At 43.7% G+C, this 17,115-nt stretch overlaps 1 protein-coding gene across 1 annotated transcript in view; it reads right to left on the bottom strand.

Annotated features, from left to right (window-relative positions):
• Positions 1 to 17,115, bottom strand: part of myo10l3 (myosin X, like 3) — a 62,357-nt gene that overhangs the window by 40,937 nt on the left and 4,305 nt on the right. Inside the window, exon 2 of the mRNA XM_030080590.1 lies at positions 4,799 to 4,897. Within this exon, the coding sequence (XP_029936450.1) occupies positions 4,799 to 4,897 (99 nt within the window). The remainder of the gene's footprint in view (positions 1 to 4,798; positions 4,898 to 17,115) is intronic.

Genomic DNA, 17,115 nt, shown 5'->3' with positions numbered 1-17,115 from the left:
TGTGTGTTTGTGATTTCAGTGAGCGCACACTCATGAATGTGCGTCGCTCACACAGACACACTCACATTATAACACATAATGACTCAATTGACCAGAGAAGACCAAGTGGGCATCAATGACCTATTTTAAGACCTCCAGCACTGTGTAGCTCGACCCTTGGGAAGAGTCTACTCTAATTTCTGTCTGTGATGTAAAAACAACTTTTTTGTAAAGTACAGACATGCAAGAGAATAAGAACAGATTTTATTGCAGCATATGTATAGGTTAGTTTTTATATGCACTGTTTAGGAGGTCATTTATTCTGCTTATTTCATTTTTTTTCCATTACCTACTGATTTTTTTTCTTTTAATCTATTTCTATGTTATTTTATTATGCTTGCTATGTGTATATGTTGTTTTTTTTCTTTTGTTAAACAGTTTGCAGATACTGTTTCTGGGTTCAGTCTGGGTCTGCTCAGTGTAGGACAGAGCCTGGTTTATCTCGTGTAATAAACTAAACCAGCATCCCTCTTCACCGTATGACCATCAGTTACAACAAAAGACGCGGCCATGTGGCTAGTATTTCCATCTTGCCCTTTAAATTGCGCCTGACTATAGTTACATACAAAGCACGAGCCATACAATTCATATTGTATGTGGCAAATTAGGCACGCTTAATGATGCAACATCTAATTTGTACTGACACCTTGTACACTAAAGCAGCTCAGATGTAATTCGATGCTCGGTAAGGTCAACGTGACATCACCTGCAGCAGCTAATTTGGTTCAGGTGACAGCGCCTCTCACTGCCTTTTTCTTTCTTTCTTTCCTTCTTTCTTTCTTTTTTACATGTGCGTCCCTCCGGGGATAAGTCACTGACAATCCAGCTCAAGCCATCTGGACATGGAGGAACACACACACACACACACACTAAGAAGCTACCATAAACAGATGGACACATGCACACAGACACAAAACACACACCCTGTCTCAGCTCCCAGCCTCAGCAGTGACTGTACGGCGTCGGTCCTGCTGGAGCAGCGCTGTCCCCAGGAACGAGACAGTGATGGATGCTGATATGACGGTTAATGTGACAGTGAGCCAGCTCAGCGTGTTAAGGGAGAGAGTGTGTGGGCAGAGGCTCTCTGCCAGCGCTCCCTTGGGTCTGCAAGCTAAGTGGTCAGGCAGGGAGCTGCACCTCAGTGCGAGGGCTGAGACAGCTGGTAATGGTCCACTACGACCCCAGTGGGGCTCGTCCTGCAGGGATACATTTACAAACCTGCCCCCAACATGGGCCATGAATGTGGAAGCCAGGCAACCAATGATTTTTTGATACCAATATTTGAGAAAGGCTGATTGATCGAGCCGATATCTGGCTTTTTGAGATAATCAGCATCAGCTAATGTCTGCACTCACAAGGCCAATGTTACTGGTGGACATTTTTTAAAATTCAAAATAATAAGTAACAAGTGCAGATCCGCTTAAGCAAAAAGAGACAGTGCACATTTTTTATTGTCAGATATTTCCTGTGTTCAAGTGAATAATACATTAGTGCTAAATAAATGTTTACTGGGACCAAAATCAAAGAGATGCTGCTGGGTGCTAACTGTGTGCATTAACATTGTTTATTTATTTATGTAGGTTTGCAAAGTTTCATCCCTAGAAACAAGAAGTTGCTGCTATCTGCTAATAAATGCTGTTGTTAAGTGCACTAAAATGTATTTATTTTTCATTTATAAGTTATTTGTGTTTTTTTTTGTTTTTTTTTCAAAGCTGAGTTTTGATTACCAGTGGACATTTATTTAGCTGATACCTTTTTTTATTTATTTATTTTTCTTAATTCATTTTTTTTTTTTTAAATAAGTGTATGGCACACTATTATGGCAGAGTGTTAAATCGTGTTAAATAAATGTTCAGCAATTTTGTCACATTTGTTAAAATTAGTAAATTGTTGTTTTATCAGATGCAAAAAAAAAAAAAAAAAAAAAAGATGAAATGAAAACACTACAACAGAAAGACAGAGTCCATGACAGGAGCATACACACATAATACACCAAACATGCTGCACAAGCTGGTTTGAAATGAAACACGACTGGGAAAAGTATCACAGAGGGGAGGGGATCACATGAGGTCAGGCAGGCGTCCTCTAGGTGGAGACGGTCTGTTTTTAAGCCTCACATTCCTGTCATTCTGGCTGCACAGTCTTACAGCTCCAAGACAAAGGAAGCATCCACATGCCTGATGGGACGGCCGACACATTTGGGGTTCGCGATGTGAAAAACATATGAGCTTACAGCCCAGCTTCAGCACACAACATGGTCACATTCATTTTCACCTCCACTTAGATTTTAAGCAAATTTAGTTTTTTATCAATCCTATAGGGAAGGCAAAATGTTACAGATCCGAGAACAGGACTATCAATAAGGGCGGCAGCAATGTGACCAGTATTAAACTTATCCCTTATTCCACCTCTGACCTGGCACCGTGTCCCTCCTAATTGTGATAGATGGTGTTTTTGGCCACAGCCAGGGACCCTCCAGCCTGGCAGTGACTCACACCGTAAACATCCTCATTGTGACCCCCCAATCTGAGAAACACCAACCAAATATGGTGAAGAGGAAAGAGGAAGCTTTTTTTTTTTTTTTTTTTTTTTTTTTTTACAACTCTACGTCCAATTCACAGCTACGAGCATCCTGATGGTCTACGGCAGGGGTTTGGAAACTTATTTACGCTCAAGAGCCCCAAGCTGATTTTCATTCAGCTGCTGACATACATTGGCAGTGACTTTGCCTTGAGGTCCCTGATATAAAAAAGGTAATTTGGTTTGTTTTAATTGTTGATATGCCACAACTGAACACTGAAAAATAGAATCAAAGTGGTGACATTAATACATAATGTTAAAATAATTACTCATTCATTTTGTGTGACAGTTTCTGGTGACTTGAATAATAGTGAATTAAACTACTCCTCTTTTTGCTGAGGCCACCCCCGGGAAGCCCCTCAAGGGCCCCTGGGGGCCTCCAAACCCTACTTTGTCAACCCCTGAACCAACTGTGTGCAGAGTGTGGTTTTAATCTGATCTGAGGCATTTGTTGCATGTCACCTCCCTCTGCCCACCCTCATCCTTTGTCTCTCCTCGTTGTAAAACTGTCCACTAAAGTTTGAACTGGCAGAAAAAATATCAAAACAAACCACAAAAACAAAACAAACCACAAAAAGGACCTCGGCTCAGCAAGCCGTGTGTAAGGCTCATGCCCTCGAGATCAGCTGCTGTGTAGCTGCTAATTAACGTGTCTGATCAGTTGTGCCATACATGGACTCTACTGTCATCGCCATGGTAACATGCCTGGCAGCAAATTGCTGGCTAGACTCAGTGTAGCCCTTAAGGGATGTGCTGTACAGTATAACAGCAGACCTTCTTCAGTACTCTTCACTGGAGAAAATAATCTGGTATTGTAACATTAAAGTTATTAAAGAGCCCTTGTATCTGATGTATTTTACCTTAGCTGTGCACTCCAAAAAAATGTGACCGGTGAACCCATAAACAAGTAATAAAACTGCCTTTATGAGTTTGAGATAGGGTGCTAAAGAGCAGCAAAGACCTGCAGGGCCAAAACAAAGCCCTCATCTCATCCTCAGACTTCAACAAAAACATTGCTTATGCCCCCTTCTAGTCACATGCATACAACATGAGTGCTTCCTGTAATAAGCTGGGTTATGGTGCTGATGCTATAATGAATGTGGATCATGAAAAACTGATTGTTAGACTGATGAGATGACAGATTAGAATCAGTCCCCAGTGTAATACAATATATGATGGGATGCTCTTGTTTTACCAAATGAAAAAAAAAAAAAAATCAGTATCTTTGCCACCTCGGTCCATATGTCGTCCTCGATTAGATCAACAGTAAAGACGTCCACAATACCGTGGCTTGGTTTGAGCAGTGTGACAGAGGCTTGATGTGGAAGAGACGCTACAGGTCACGGTCCTGTGGACGGGGCCAGTGCTTGGGCCCTGTGTCTTGCCCAGACCCCTATCACGGACAATCAGTGCGTGTGTGGAGCAAGCAAGAGCCTCTTATGTATTGCGCGTAACACTTGTTCAGTACAAAGACATTCCTCAAGACAAGAGCGGCAGCGGAAGGCTCATTTTCTGTCTACAACATCTGATCCCCAGACACTTGAATGAGAGGCTATTTTTTAACATCTCAACGCCACCATTCTCTCTCTCTCTCTCTCTGTGCCGCCCCCCCTTCTCCCATCTCCCTCTCTTTCTCTCGCTCTCTCTCTCTCTAACAGGATTTCCTCCAGACACAAAGGCCAACACGCGAAGCCAAACAGATAAGTCCAGGCCGATGGCTTGTCGGCCCATTCCTGCCATTCTTACTTTATTACAAAAGGTGTTGATTTCACCACGGGGCGCAGAGATGCTGCACCTCTCTCAAGATATATTAAGAGTGCTATTTGATATCATAATTTTGCAGTAAATAAAGGTGAGGTTTTACATGAACTGTAGCTTTCAGGACATTGGGAGGGTCTCTGGCTTTCAGTCAAAATCAGCGAGGGGAAGTGTTTCAGTATAGGACGTTCCTGAGCGGATGAGAGACCAAACAGCGGTGGCTTTAGATAGAACTTCCCCGGCTTTAAAATGGGCCTATAAAATGATGTGGAACATGCTGTCGCAGTGAAAACAGTGTATTTTCTAACCTCAGCCAGAGACATCGCACCAATGGAAGATACCAAATGACAAGAAATGACAGCTCGGGCTCCTTTCCGGTGCATTGGCGGGTCAGTGGATGCTTTGACAGTGTTTTTCTTACCTTTCCATAGTCGGTAGCGAGGACCACGGACGCATCATCACAGGAGCTGACAGTGGAGGGGAGGAGCTGCTCTTTGTGTCTCAGCCAGACACGGGCCCCCTGCAACACAATAGCCAGTACAGCAACATTAGCATCTTGAGGCACGGCTCACACTGGAAGGAAAGGACATTTGAGTCCCTTACATCAAGACATAGCAAGCAGCTAGTGGGGAATGCAAAGGTCAATTAGATGCAATATGGAAGTGCCAAGTACTAGTGACTAATTATCTAAAATTGAAGCTCAGAGTGATATCAGAATACATAAAAATGACATCTGACATGTTTTTTTTTTTTACATGACTGTAAAAAACACAGGCAACCAGCCTCCTGCTTTTCTTCTCTAACTCTCTCTCTCTTTCCATCCTTCCCATATTCTCAGTATTGCTCACCCTTTGCTTCCCCAGCTACCCTGTGCCACATAGCCATTCCCTCACCACACCAAACTGGCACTGTTATCCTCTTATTAAACTGTCATTGCATTCAGCAGGGGAAAACTGTTAGGCAGGCCCACAAGCCAAGGGTGTGTCAGTGGTTCAAGCTACCACTCAGAGTCATACACACTCTGCAAAACTGTCTGAAAGGCTTTGAACTTTTGGTTGCGCAGGGTTGGTTTACCTCATAAAAGGAAAATTGCCCCAAATGAGGGTTCACCACTTTAGTTAACACTGAGCAATAATAAACGGTGTCCATTGTCAGCCTTATTCCCGTCAATCGATAAAACCACCCGCCTTTCTGCTTTAAAAGATTTTAATCCACCAAACCACCGCACACATCGTGCCACACTCCCAGATCATATCCTGGCTCAAGTTAAAACTAACACTATAGATCCTGTGCTTGTGTATCCATACGGAGTCACTGACCTTCCTAGCCGTGTTTGTTAGCAGCTCGGTAACAGGGAGCAATAACAGGAATCTGAGGCTGATTGCTCAGACGGACAGTCATTTCCTTACAGCAGTGAAAGACACATTTATAGAACAGCCTGCCTTGGATTGACTAGAGTGGACGAGAGAGAGTGCCAGTACATCCTGAGTCTGCAGTCTAAAATCTTATAAAAATGACTATTTTCATAAGCGCCATGGTTACACATCAGTGAATCTGGCCTTATGGTTATATAACATCAAGAAACAACAAACATGGTGAACTCATGGTCCTCAAGAAGTCGAGTTGAAGAGGTCTGTCTCCCAAATCTATCATTTCAATCAGGGCTGAACAGACTGCAAAAATCACACCATCATCATTTTAACAGCTTTTTCAGTGAAAATGAAAATTACAAGGCAAAAGTTACCATTCCTTCTAAAATTGTGAACCACATCATAATCACAATATATCTGCATTTATTTTATTCTCTTTAATTTAATTTTATTTTATGTTTTTATTCTATTAATGCTGCTGTAACATAAGAATTTCCTATCTATCTATCTATCTATCTATCTATCTATCTATCTATCTATATGTAAAATTAATCATAATATGATTCTTATTTACCATATCATTCAGCACTAATCTAAACTATAGTGAGATAATGACAATTCACAGTTTTGGTTTGTGTTTGGCCACAGCTGCACTTCAAAAAATCTCCGTCTTAACTAGTGAGTTAGTCTCATATTTTTTCCTTAAGACAAGTAAAAAAAAAAAATCTGCCAGTGAGATGAGATGATCCCATTTGTTTACAATGCAGTTTCACTTGTTTCAGTAATTTTTCTGGGAATGAGTATAAATATGTCAGAATAAAGCAGATCAGCCCACTATAATCAAGAAAATGACACCAGATTCAAGAAAATTGTGGAAATTAGTTGATTAGCATTGGAAACAAATGGGATAATCTTATCCTACTGATAGATTTTTTTTTTCTTGTTAAGAAAAAAAGATTTAAAGACTGAATATTTGGTTTGTTAAGATGGAGACTGTTTGCAGTGTAGCTGAGTGGAAGAGTTTGCTCTGTAAAATAGGCAGCTTAAAGAAACATGGCCTGAAAGTCAACCCCTCTAGTACCACTCAAGAAGCCGGTCGTTGACCAGCCAAACACCATTAATCAGCACAAGTGCCACCATTAAGGTGGCCAGGCGAACATGGAGCGAGAGAGAGTGGTGTGGTGTGTCCAACAGGGCATAAAACTGAAGAGATCAATAGGCATGGGTTCCACTAGGAAACCTTATACAAGGTCACCGCTTCCAGACATCAATCCTCATTAACTATTAACAACAGGCTGCCACGTGTGCATGCATACACACTCCCATCCATGGTGCACCAGTGTGTTTGCCATCAGGGTCTGGACAAAGATCAAGATGCTCTTCTTGTTTGAGACAATTGAAGATTATGTGAAATCCAATCTGATTGTGCCATCGCTGGATCACAGAGACAAAGGTTGGAAGCAAAAGGAAATTAGGTCAACACAAAGACATTTTCCTGAATGTGTTTAAAGGATTTGTTTTTTCGATAGCTGAGAAGCCACTCTTTATGGTTTTTCTGATCCAGGCTCCCTGTCGGACAAAGGGTCACCCATCCAGTCTAAAAACCTACTTCCACCATCAAGGCTTCTTTTTGTTTCAGGCAGCTAATGGAGCAGAGCTAAATGTGGCACTCTCAACCCACTGGGGACAGCACTGAGTGGGCTAGAGGGGGGTCGTGTAAAATTAGGAGGAGGCAGAGGGGGGACAGAGAGAGGGGAAAGAGGAAGGCTGCAGGCACCTGATAATGTCCCACCTCCCACTGTCTGGAGTGAAGAGGCCAATAGCAACATCAGGACACAAAGCTTATAGAGTTATTATTTCTCTTACACGTGTGGCCACATATTCGTGGTTTTTTCCATTTCATATGAGATGATTTGGCAACTCAAAGCCACAGCAGTGACTGACTGTGTCTGCCTGGTACCAGCTTGGCGTGCACGCAGAAAAGCTGCTTCACGTGAGCTTGCTGAGGTCCAGCTGGTAGAATTAATACTGTTTAGTCTATAGATCTTAAGAAGATCAGTTGCTGTTACGTAACATGAAATTACAGCGGCTTGAATTCGGTGGCACATTGCTAGCACCCATCTTCTTGTACAATCCATGGGGGTTTTTAATGTCTGAAAAAAAGAGGGGGGAGACAGTCAGGCAGTGGGTTCAGGCAGATCATTCAAGACTTTCCACAGTGGGCAAGTCATGACTGGAGGAAGGGAGTGGGATAACTCATGCTTGTGTGGGTTTCTACACCACATCTGGCTATTGCCTCAACAAAGTTATTTTAGTGACGCAAATATTAAAGGGAAATTTTCCAGAAACCTTACTGGAGTGGTTAAGCTGCTGAGTAAGTGTCTCAGAAAAATTCCACTTAAAGAAGTTTCCTGAGAGGACGCCAAGTCACCATCTTATAGATTGACAAAAGCCACGGGACAAGACACTGAGCTTAGCACTGTCGCTCTCGATTTAAGAAAACTTGAGAAGTCACTCAAAGCGAAAAATGCTGAAATGCAAAAACTGCTGAATTAACTGCCACAGAATCCAAAATATAGTTACAGTAGTTACAGTAGACAATATTTAGACTTGTGATCTTCAGATGGTTATGTTTTGGCTCACTGTTCAGAAGCTTAACAACGGGATTTTCCTGAATCAGCTGGTAAAATTTAAATGTGTGTGCGGGGGGGTATTTAAAGGGCTCAAGAAAGCCAGCACCAGATGTGTTTGTGCATGCATGTGTGTGTGTGTGTGTGTGTGTGTGTGTGTGTGTGTCTTAATGGCTGTCGAATGAAGTGGTAGGGTGAAGTAGAGATGCATTGTCTCAGCAACAGATGGCCCAACTAACTCCAGGCTCCTCCGCCCATCCCCTCCCTCCTCAGAAGCCCCGTCAGTGAGCCAGGACAAAGGCTCCCAGCGCAGCCTCAGAGCCCAGAGGTTAACCAGGCGGAAATACCCCAAACAAAGGCCAGCTGGGACGCAAGGGGACGTGGGTGTCAGCTCACGCACACACACAAACACAGGATCCCCAGAGTTTCAAGCCCACCGGACTTAAATCACCTGCTGCAGAACAGCTGATCATTTTCACTGGGCCAGCGAAACAATCTAACTAGTGCTCACAAAGTCCTCCGAAAGCAGAGTGCTCATTATGGTAATAAAGTATAGTTTTCACTGGGTGTAATTATCAGGTGTCAGTCTACTCCACTGCCAAAAGCCTCCAGTGACCAGATGTTTTGATAGCAAAGCTGAAAAGCTGCCATAACAGCTCCGATGCGGGCTAGTTTCAAATTCTTCATGCTGCACGTCACTGAACACGTGTTGCAGCACCGAGGCCGAACTCACCGACAATGGTAATCCAACCCATCAAAACAGGGCGCATGCCGGCCCATCATGCTCTCTGACACAGGAACCAGTCAGGCTGAATGACTTGATCCCACTGTTGGAGGCTTGTGTTTCTGCAGCTCGTATAATGACATCTAGCTCAGAGATTTGCTAATTAATGAGCCTTAAATATTAAAGGGCTTACACAGCGCAAGGTGCCACGGCTCTTTCTCTGCTGTCCAGCGTAGCATGAGCCCAGGCAGTATCAGGTGATCGTATCAGCCTGGACAAAGGAAAGCTAATCAACTCAGCCTGACTTGGACACGGTCGAACAATTAGTTATGATAAGCCTATTTCTTGGACCCTAGCATGGTTTCAGGGAGAAACGAGTGAGCACTCGAGCAGCATACAGCGGTGAAGGAACGTTGGTTCTGCCGACAGAGCAGACTGCCGGCCAAGGACTCATGCCCGGCTGAGGGATAATTACATTCTGCTGGATCCTGACAAGCCTCTAATTTGTTCTGCCCGGCAGCAGAGGAGGATAAAGCCAACAGAGGGACGCTCCCAGCAGGCACGTGCACAGTTATGGTCCAAAGGAAACTACTCCACCTCTTTTTGCTTTTCCCTGTCACTCCCAAAGTGCCCAACTTGCATGTGAATTTATCTGCTTTTTCATAAACATGCCGTTAGCTATCATGTTTACTGAAAACAGGGAAAGCTATTAGTCCGAGGGGCTACACTTTCCTCCTTGTGCACTTGTTTCTAAACACTGTGAGGTGTCCAAGTTCCCACTGACCCACTGCAGCCCCTTTACAAGCAGCTGTTCAGCAGCACATCTCTGTTTGGTATTGTACTCCGGTGCCGCGCGCTATTTGCACTTCAAATACCAAGACGTATCAGCATTATCATAACAATACAGAGGCGTGAGGCCAAGTCACTAACCCACTCTGACCCCACTCTGGGTGCAGGAACAGATGTGCAGTCCATAACATTGAATGGCTGGCTCGCAGTTAACCGGGTCAAACAGCAGTCAAAATGAGTTCCTCAGCTATTGTTTGAGTTTGTGAATATGTCTGTGTTTTTACTAAATTTAGTCCCCAGTCAAAAAAAAAAAAAAAAAAAAAAAAAAAAACCCTGATGCCCAGCACCAACCTTCACACACACTGACACATCTGTCTCTACACTGTCATATGCGACATGATGCTGGTTTTCTCTAAAAGCTTGTTTGAACTGATAATCTGCAAAAAAAAAAAAGTCAAATCACACCAACATATGTACCAAGCAGAGTAACAAGGAAACTAAAAAAAAAAAAAAAAAAAAAAAAAAAAAAAAAGTAACTCACAAACAACACAGGAGCTCATTGTTCTGTCCATAAAAATGGATCAGAGCCAAATTCAGGGATTGTGCCTAAATCTCCTGGATGCTGAGTGAGTGGAATGAGGAGGAATCCCATAAGTAGCTGGTCCAACTAAACAAGTGGGGTGAGCAGGGCTGGGCGGGGGCGTCCAGTGGGGTGAAAGCTGCACTTCCTTTAAACAACCTAGAGGTGTTCAATTTAAGAAAGCGGCTGAGTATAATTTCACATTGCACTTACATCCAGTCACATGTGGTTCCAGTCGTTCTGCTGTGGGTTGAAATATGTGGTTTAGTAACCTTTAACTATTGAGAGATGATTTACCCATCCCAACGCTTCATGCTCATTCACATATTGATATTCCTACTTGGAAAATACCTGGTCCAACCACATTATGCTCTTCTGATGCTGGCAACACTGCAACAATAAGGGGTGCCTTGCTCAAAGGCACCTCAGGTGGTTAATGAGGGAGGTAAGAGTGTTTCTCCTCCCTTTTTTTCTTTTTTTTTTTTTGCTCAGATTTTCTGAGCCTAGATTCAACCTTGCAGCCCCCTGGCAGCAAGCTGTCACCACTGTGCAACTGCTACCAGTCTACATTCACCAAAGGGAAATAGGCTTATAATGGATAAATAAAAATGTAGCTCTGCATTTCCTTTCACTTTTACTTTTTTGGTTCTTTTGTTCCCTCCTGGCCCCTGCCATGGCTGCCAGCCACACCGTGCCCAGAGCCAGCATGGGGTGAGGGCGGCGCGGGTGAGTGACAGGGGAGGGGATCAGATGAACAGAGGCAACCTTCAGCATCTGTGCTGGAGGAGGTATGAATTAATAATGGAGGGAGCAGCTGATCAGGAATTAGCTAATGGAGGAGGAGGAGTCCCACAGGGGACAGGGCTTCCCCCGACCCATGGTGGGGTGGAGGGGCAGTGAGGACAGAATGGAGGGATGAAGGGTGGAGGGAGCACTTCATTAATTGGAGCTGCCTGAATCTCCCGCTGAGGCAGACATAAACAGAAATACAGTCAAACAGCCTGGAGGCACTGCTCTCACCGGTTAATGTTGTCTAAACAGGGAGGGAACCTGCCGTGTGCCTCAATGACATCATACATCATTTTCATACTCCATTTCGTTAAAGAGGAGGTTGCACATGTAACTATGCCACTGGGTTAATTGGAATCAAACACATGCAGGGCAGCGGCAATTTGTTGTCATAAGTGAAAATGTCTCACGCGCTTTTAATGTCTATTTCTCACCATTGTTGTATGAAACAATGGAGGAGAGGATAATCTGGCAAGTATGTATGTACATGTGTTCATGTGTGTGTGTATGTGTGTGTGTTGGCAGGATGTCAGTGGGGGAGGGGAGGAGACGCGCCCCCCTGTACTCATCAGACGGAGCTAATCTGCCATGTTGCTAATGAGTACTTTGCTTAATTCACGTGCACAGAATTAGCATAACAAATGATACTCCTACAGGCTTCAAGAGCACAACAGAAACAGAAGGAATCCTCCACGAGCTAAATACAGACCCCAGGAGCAGCCATTACCTCGTTTTGTACCCTTCAAAACAATACCTTTACCAACTGTCTCCTCTATTACAGGTAATACATGATCCAAGCGTCTGGTGCTCAGAGGGAGGGGACCTGCTTGGTTGGGAGACTTATTATGCGGAGGCAAAAATGATGTGATTACTGCCTGTTTGGTCGGGTTGTCATCTGAGCTTCATGAGTCAGAGTGTCTGCAGAGCTGGCTCCCATTCCTCCTCACCCTCTGTCATCTATCTGCTGCTATCTGTCCCTCTCTCTACTCATCTGTGAACTGTGATGGGATCACACAACAGGAATCCCAGAGATATTCCAGGAATGCAGCTCAGTCAGGAGTGTGTGTGTGTGTGTATATGTCTCTGTGTGTGTGTGTGTGTGTGTGTGTGTGTGTGTGTGTGCCAGGCAGTCACCATGAGAAAGTTTGACACCAATAAACTCCAAATAGACACTTCTATATTTCAATTTCTTAACAATTCGCTTCCATTTTCTTTCCATGGTCTCTTTGTACCTGGGTCTCAGATCTAGTCGTGCCAGATCTGTTCATCTTCTACACAGTCCAGCTCTACAGAACCAGCTTTGGCCAGCTGTCAAGGCGCAGAGGTCCGGTCTTATGGAACAGCTTTTCTGCTTCAGATTTTAAAAGAGATCTTAGACAGCTTCTCTAGTCAGAGTGCAGTGCTATGTAAATAATAATAACTGAGATATGATAACAGTGTATGAAAGCAGTGCAAATACATGTTATCTTAATCCATGTATTTATTTTTTGCCTACTCTACTTCTTATACATATCTTAAATATATTTATGTCTGTAAATCTGTGGCAAGCATATAACATCTGTCTTTAATTTCAATGTTTTTTTTTTTTGCCCCACCTGTGCATTTTTTTATATTGTCGTATATCACTTCTAATAAAGAACTAAAGAACTACAGTATGCCAGATGTGTGAATGCTTCTATTAACGTGAGAAAAATAAAAGTGCTCCACATGTCCACTCTGATTAAGAATATAATCAAACACACATAATCATAGTGCGACGTTCACACGCTCTCTGCCTTACTTGCATTATTGTCTTCATGTTGTATTCATGTAAACATGGTAAGTGCAACACCTGCTGTACAACAACTCCTGGAGTTACTCTACTCTGTCTGAGGAGGAGGAAGAGGAGGAGGAGGAGGAGGAGGAGGAGGAGGAGGAGGAGGGAGCGGACGACGAGCCTGGACTTGGGCGTGATTGCTAACGCAGTGAAAATTTAATAAACACTGAACATTCCTCTCCATGTGAGTCTCAATACCTTAGTGTATCTCGCTCCCACGGCTTCAGGCCTGACCACACACACTCACGTCTCTGTCTAATCCGATAGACAGAGAATGGATGGGAATGCTAACAGGTCACGGCTGTAGGTCGCACCCGTGCTGTGCGTGTGCTGCCATTAAGCACTGAGGCGCCACTTAGACTCTTCAGGCCGCGGCGTTTAAGGCTCATGCAGGCTGGGATGTTGCAGGCAGCCCAGTGAGGGTGCTCATCCTGGCAATTAGTCCTCAAATTACAACTGCGGCGGTAATGTCTTCATGAGTAAATCAACAATGTTTAATAGCATTTTCACCTAAGGCTATATTCCCTCGCTGTTGTTGTGATGTGTTTAACTCACACACACCCACACCCGCACAAACACACACACACATACATTTCATCCCTCCTGTACAGGCTGTCTCAGGGAGCAGTAATCATAGGGAGCTAAAAAAGGAAAGTCAACATCTGGGCTGGGAGCAGTAATCACAGGTTGGCTGGTTATTAAACTGCCAGGCAAGACCTCTGCACCAAGAGGATTTAGGCTACACTTATTACCAGCTAGGAGTGTCTGTCTGTCAGGTAGGACGGCCAAGGTGGCGTCCAACAAACACACCGAGGCTGCCACGTTAATCCCCTCTGGGCACTCGGGATAAATAATATGCTGCACGCAAATCATCTGTGTTTGCAGAGCAGGACGAGTGGGCTCACAGTCGGTTAATGTCACCGAGTTTTAGCAGGTGGGGAGCCAGACAGGTGTTAATTCACTCCTGAAAATCCTCTGGAGAATCTGAAACGGCAAGACACAGTACGTTAACCTGCCTGGCACCTTGATATTAAGAGACGTGGCTAAATATTAGAGCTGGGACGATGTGCTTATCTCCCATTTTCAAGTGCCAATTTTTGATACGTACTGCAATTCTACAAGTATTGTGATTCGATATTATGATTTATTGGGACTTTTGTTTGCTTTTTTAACACTAGACCATGGGGGAAAAGGTGAACCATACACTTCTATAGACTGTATATCATGAGTCATATTGCCAAAAACAATGCACATCAAGTGTTTAAGTGTTTAAGCACTTATGTTTTCTACAAGTATTGCAATTTACTGCGATTTTTGGTATTCTCGGTACAGGCCAGGGACAGGAGTGTGTGTCTCTGTCACCGTCATTCAGCCGCCGACGCTGTGACTGCGCCGGCGACTGGCAACACAAGCCGACCACAGACATCCACACCCATCACTCAGTCTACATTATCAACATCTTGTCGTACCGAAATCTCTCTGGCGTCAGAAAGAGACATAAAAGTGTTCTGCGATTAATCGGGCGATGACAAAGTGGAGGAAAAACAGTGATTCAGTGATTCGCTTCCAAGAATTTCCTACTAGATTAAGTGTGAAAAACATCAGTCAAGTCCCTCCTCTCATCATACCACTCTTTTTTTTCCCCCTCAACTCACTAAAACTAACAATGCTTTTACACATCTCTAGATCAGTGTAGTTCTTATGTCACACAGGGGAAGTACATCCACTGTGAGCTAACACACAAACATGCCCAGACACAACTTTTCCTGACTGCACAAGTAGTTTCACAATGACTGTCGACGTCTGCTTTTATCACAGCCGTGTAAAAACGTGAAATAAGAGTCATTAATCCAAGTGCCCTGAGGTGTTTTATTTTCTTGACTATGACACACACACACACACACACCCTGGACCGCCCCTCATAGTGACAGACACGCATATTCCCAGATAGCCATGCAGGACAGGAAGGATGGGTGTAGGGGAGCAGATTTATCATCAGCGGTGCGTTCTTTGCGAGCCATGTCTGCTGAACCTATGAAATCAGCTCCCTGCATTTGGAGCAGCGCTCTCCTGTCTTGCCCTATGCGGGACCAGAGGGACCGTGACGAATTGGGGTTACATACCAGAATCAGGCTTATGGTTGTCAGTGGAGGTCAGCTATGTAGGCTAATGGTTCAAGGTCGACAGGCAGACGAGACTGTCTCACCACCAGCCGCTGCTGCAAAACTATTCAGCCTCCATGATGCGACTCGAGCTGGTCCGGTAACCATAAGGGCTTTATTCAGTATTGATATACACATATATCACAATATGTCTCATGCGTGCAAACTCATGTCAAATCATGTCAAATAATCAGATTCATGTTCACGACAATGAAACTAATATTAGGAGTGATGTCTCCTGATATGAACTCTGTGTCATGACATCCCCAGATCCCTGTATTATCACAATATGGTTCCACTGAAAGACGATCATACTTAATTATTGCCCAGCCCAATAACTTACCTTGAGCTCAAGTTGGAGACAGCCGCTGCAACGCATTCTGTCGACAGGTTGCTTCATAGAACAACTGCTAAAATCATCAAAAGCTAATATGCAGGCTGACATGCTTGTGCACTGTATTATTTGTTATTTGCAAACAGTGGAGAGACGAGCAGGCCGCATTCTCCTTTAATCAGCGCTAACACAGATGGCTTTGTCTGAGGAGCTTGGTGATGCAGCAGGTTAAAGCTAAAGTCAACAGCACGATGTCAGCAGGAGGTTATCACAGCTCCAGGCCCCCCGCCCTGCGATGGCCGGACCGCTGATAAACAGGGGGGAGGCTACAGATTTCACAGACACTGGACCACAGAGTGAAAAGGCCACTTTCAGATCATTAACAAGGAGTTGATTCTAAGTTCAAAGCAGACTTGATCACACTCAATATGTGTCAAGTCTGTTGTGTGTGTGTGTGTGTCTGGGTGAGCGCGTGGCATGCCAGATTAAAGCAATATCTCTCTTTGCTTTAAATAAATGGGTTATTGGCATTTACAGTCATGTAAAACACAATCGAAGTTACTCAACAGAACTGCTGAGTAACTTGAGTGAGTGTTGAGTGTAGAGTTGAGTGTTGCTATTTAGACATCCCAAGAGTCTTGAGTCTATTTCTATTCTTGGTTTACATTAAAATTACTATTTAAGGACATCCGTTCTCCACACAGGAAATATTTCAACAAAAAGCAACATTTCGGTGCAGCTTACTCTATAAAAATAACAACTAAAGTTACATCAAAAATCCTTAACAAGGATGTGTTGCTGAATAGGTTAATAAACATGTTAAAAGTTAAAAAAAAAAAAAAAAAAAAAAAATAGCAAATGCACTGTAATTTGCATTCATGGTAGTAAGGTTTACAATGCAATAAAATGCCAATAAACCCTCTTTTTAAGATAAAGTGAAACATTGCGTTTATTCAGATTTTCATTATGAGGTCTGGGTTGGCAAATCTAAAACACACCTCTTAATACTGGACATATGTCAATATGACGAAGGATTAACCTGATTTTTTTTTTTTCAGCAGGGGAGTAGGACAATGCCTGTTGGTAATTAGTCCCAGCACTCGTGTGACAGATTAAACCTCTTCCAGACTGTACACAAGCTGCTGCTATTGTGCTGACACACACCTAAACCACTGCCCTAATAACAGCCGCCCCTGTTTTTTCCACTAAGAACCAGTGCTTATAATTCCCTTCAGGTTCAAGACTCCCAATACGCTCAGCGCCATTGTTTGAAAAGCCCACATTTCAGCGGACATCATACACAATAGCCATTACAGGTTTAATTAGGAGTGAGGGCAGCGACTTAACAAAGAATCAAAAGAATGCTGGTCCCACTAGCCAATACTGTATTGTTGGAGCTTTCCTTCCCTCCTCACGTCCTCGTCTTACTTCCTAACTTCCTTCCTTACGCCGCCGTGGCTGAAGGTGAGGCACGATAATCTCACATGGCATCTCGGCTCTCTAAAGCGGCAGCTGGAGGAAGTGACAACTGGGTCGGGCAGATT

Source organism: Myripristis murdjan, chromosome 21 (assembly GCF_902150065.1).
Source record: "Myripristis murdjan chromosome 21, fMyrMur1.1, whole genome shotgun sequence".
NCBI classification, from domain to species: domain Eukaryota; kingdom Metazoa; phylum Chordata; class Actinopteri; order Holocentriformes; family Holocentridae; genus Myripristis; species Myripristis murdjan.
The sequence above is the reverse complement of the archived record's forward strand: the minus strand, read 5'-3'. Positions and strand labels throughout refer to the sequence as shown.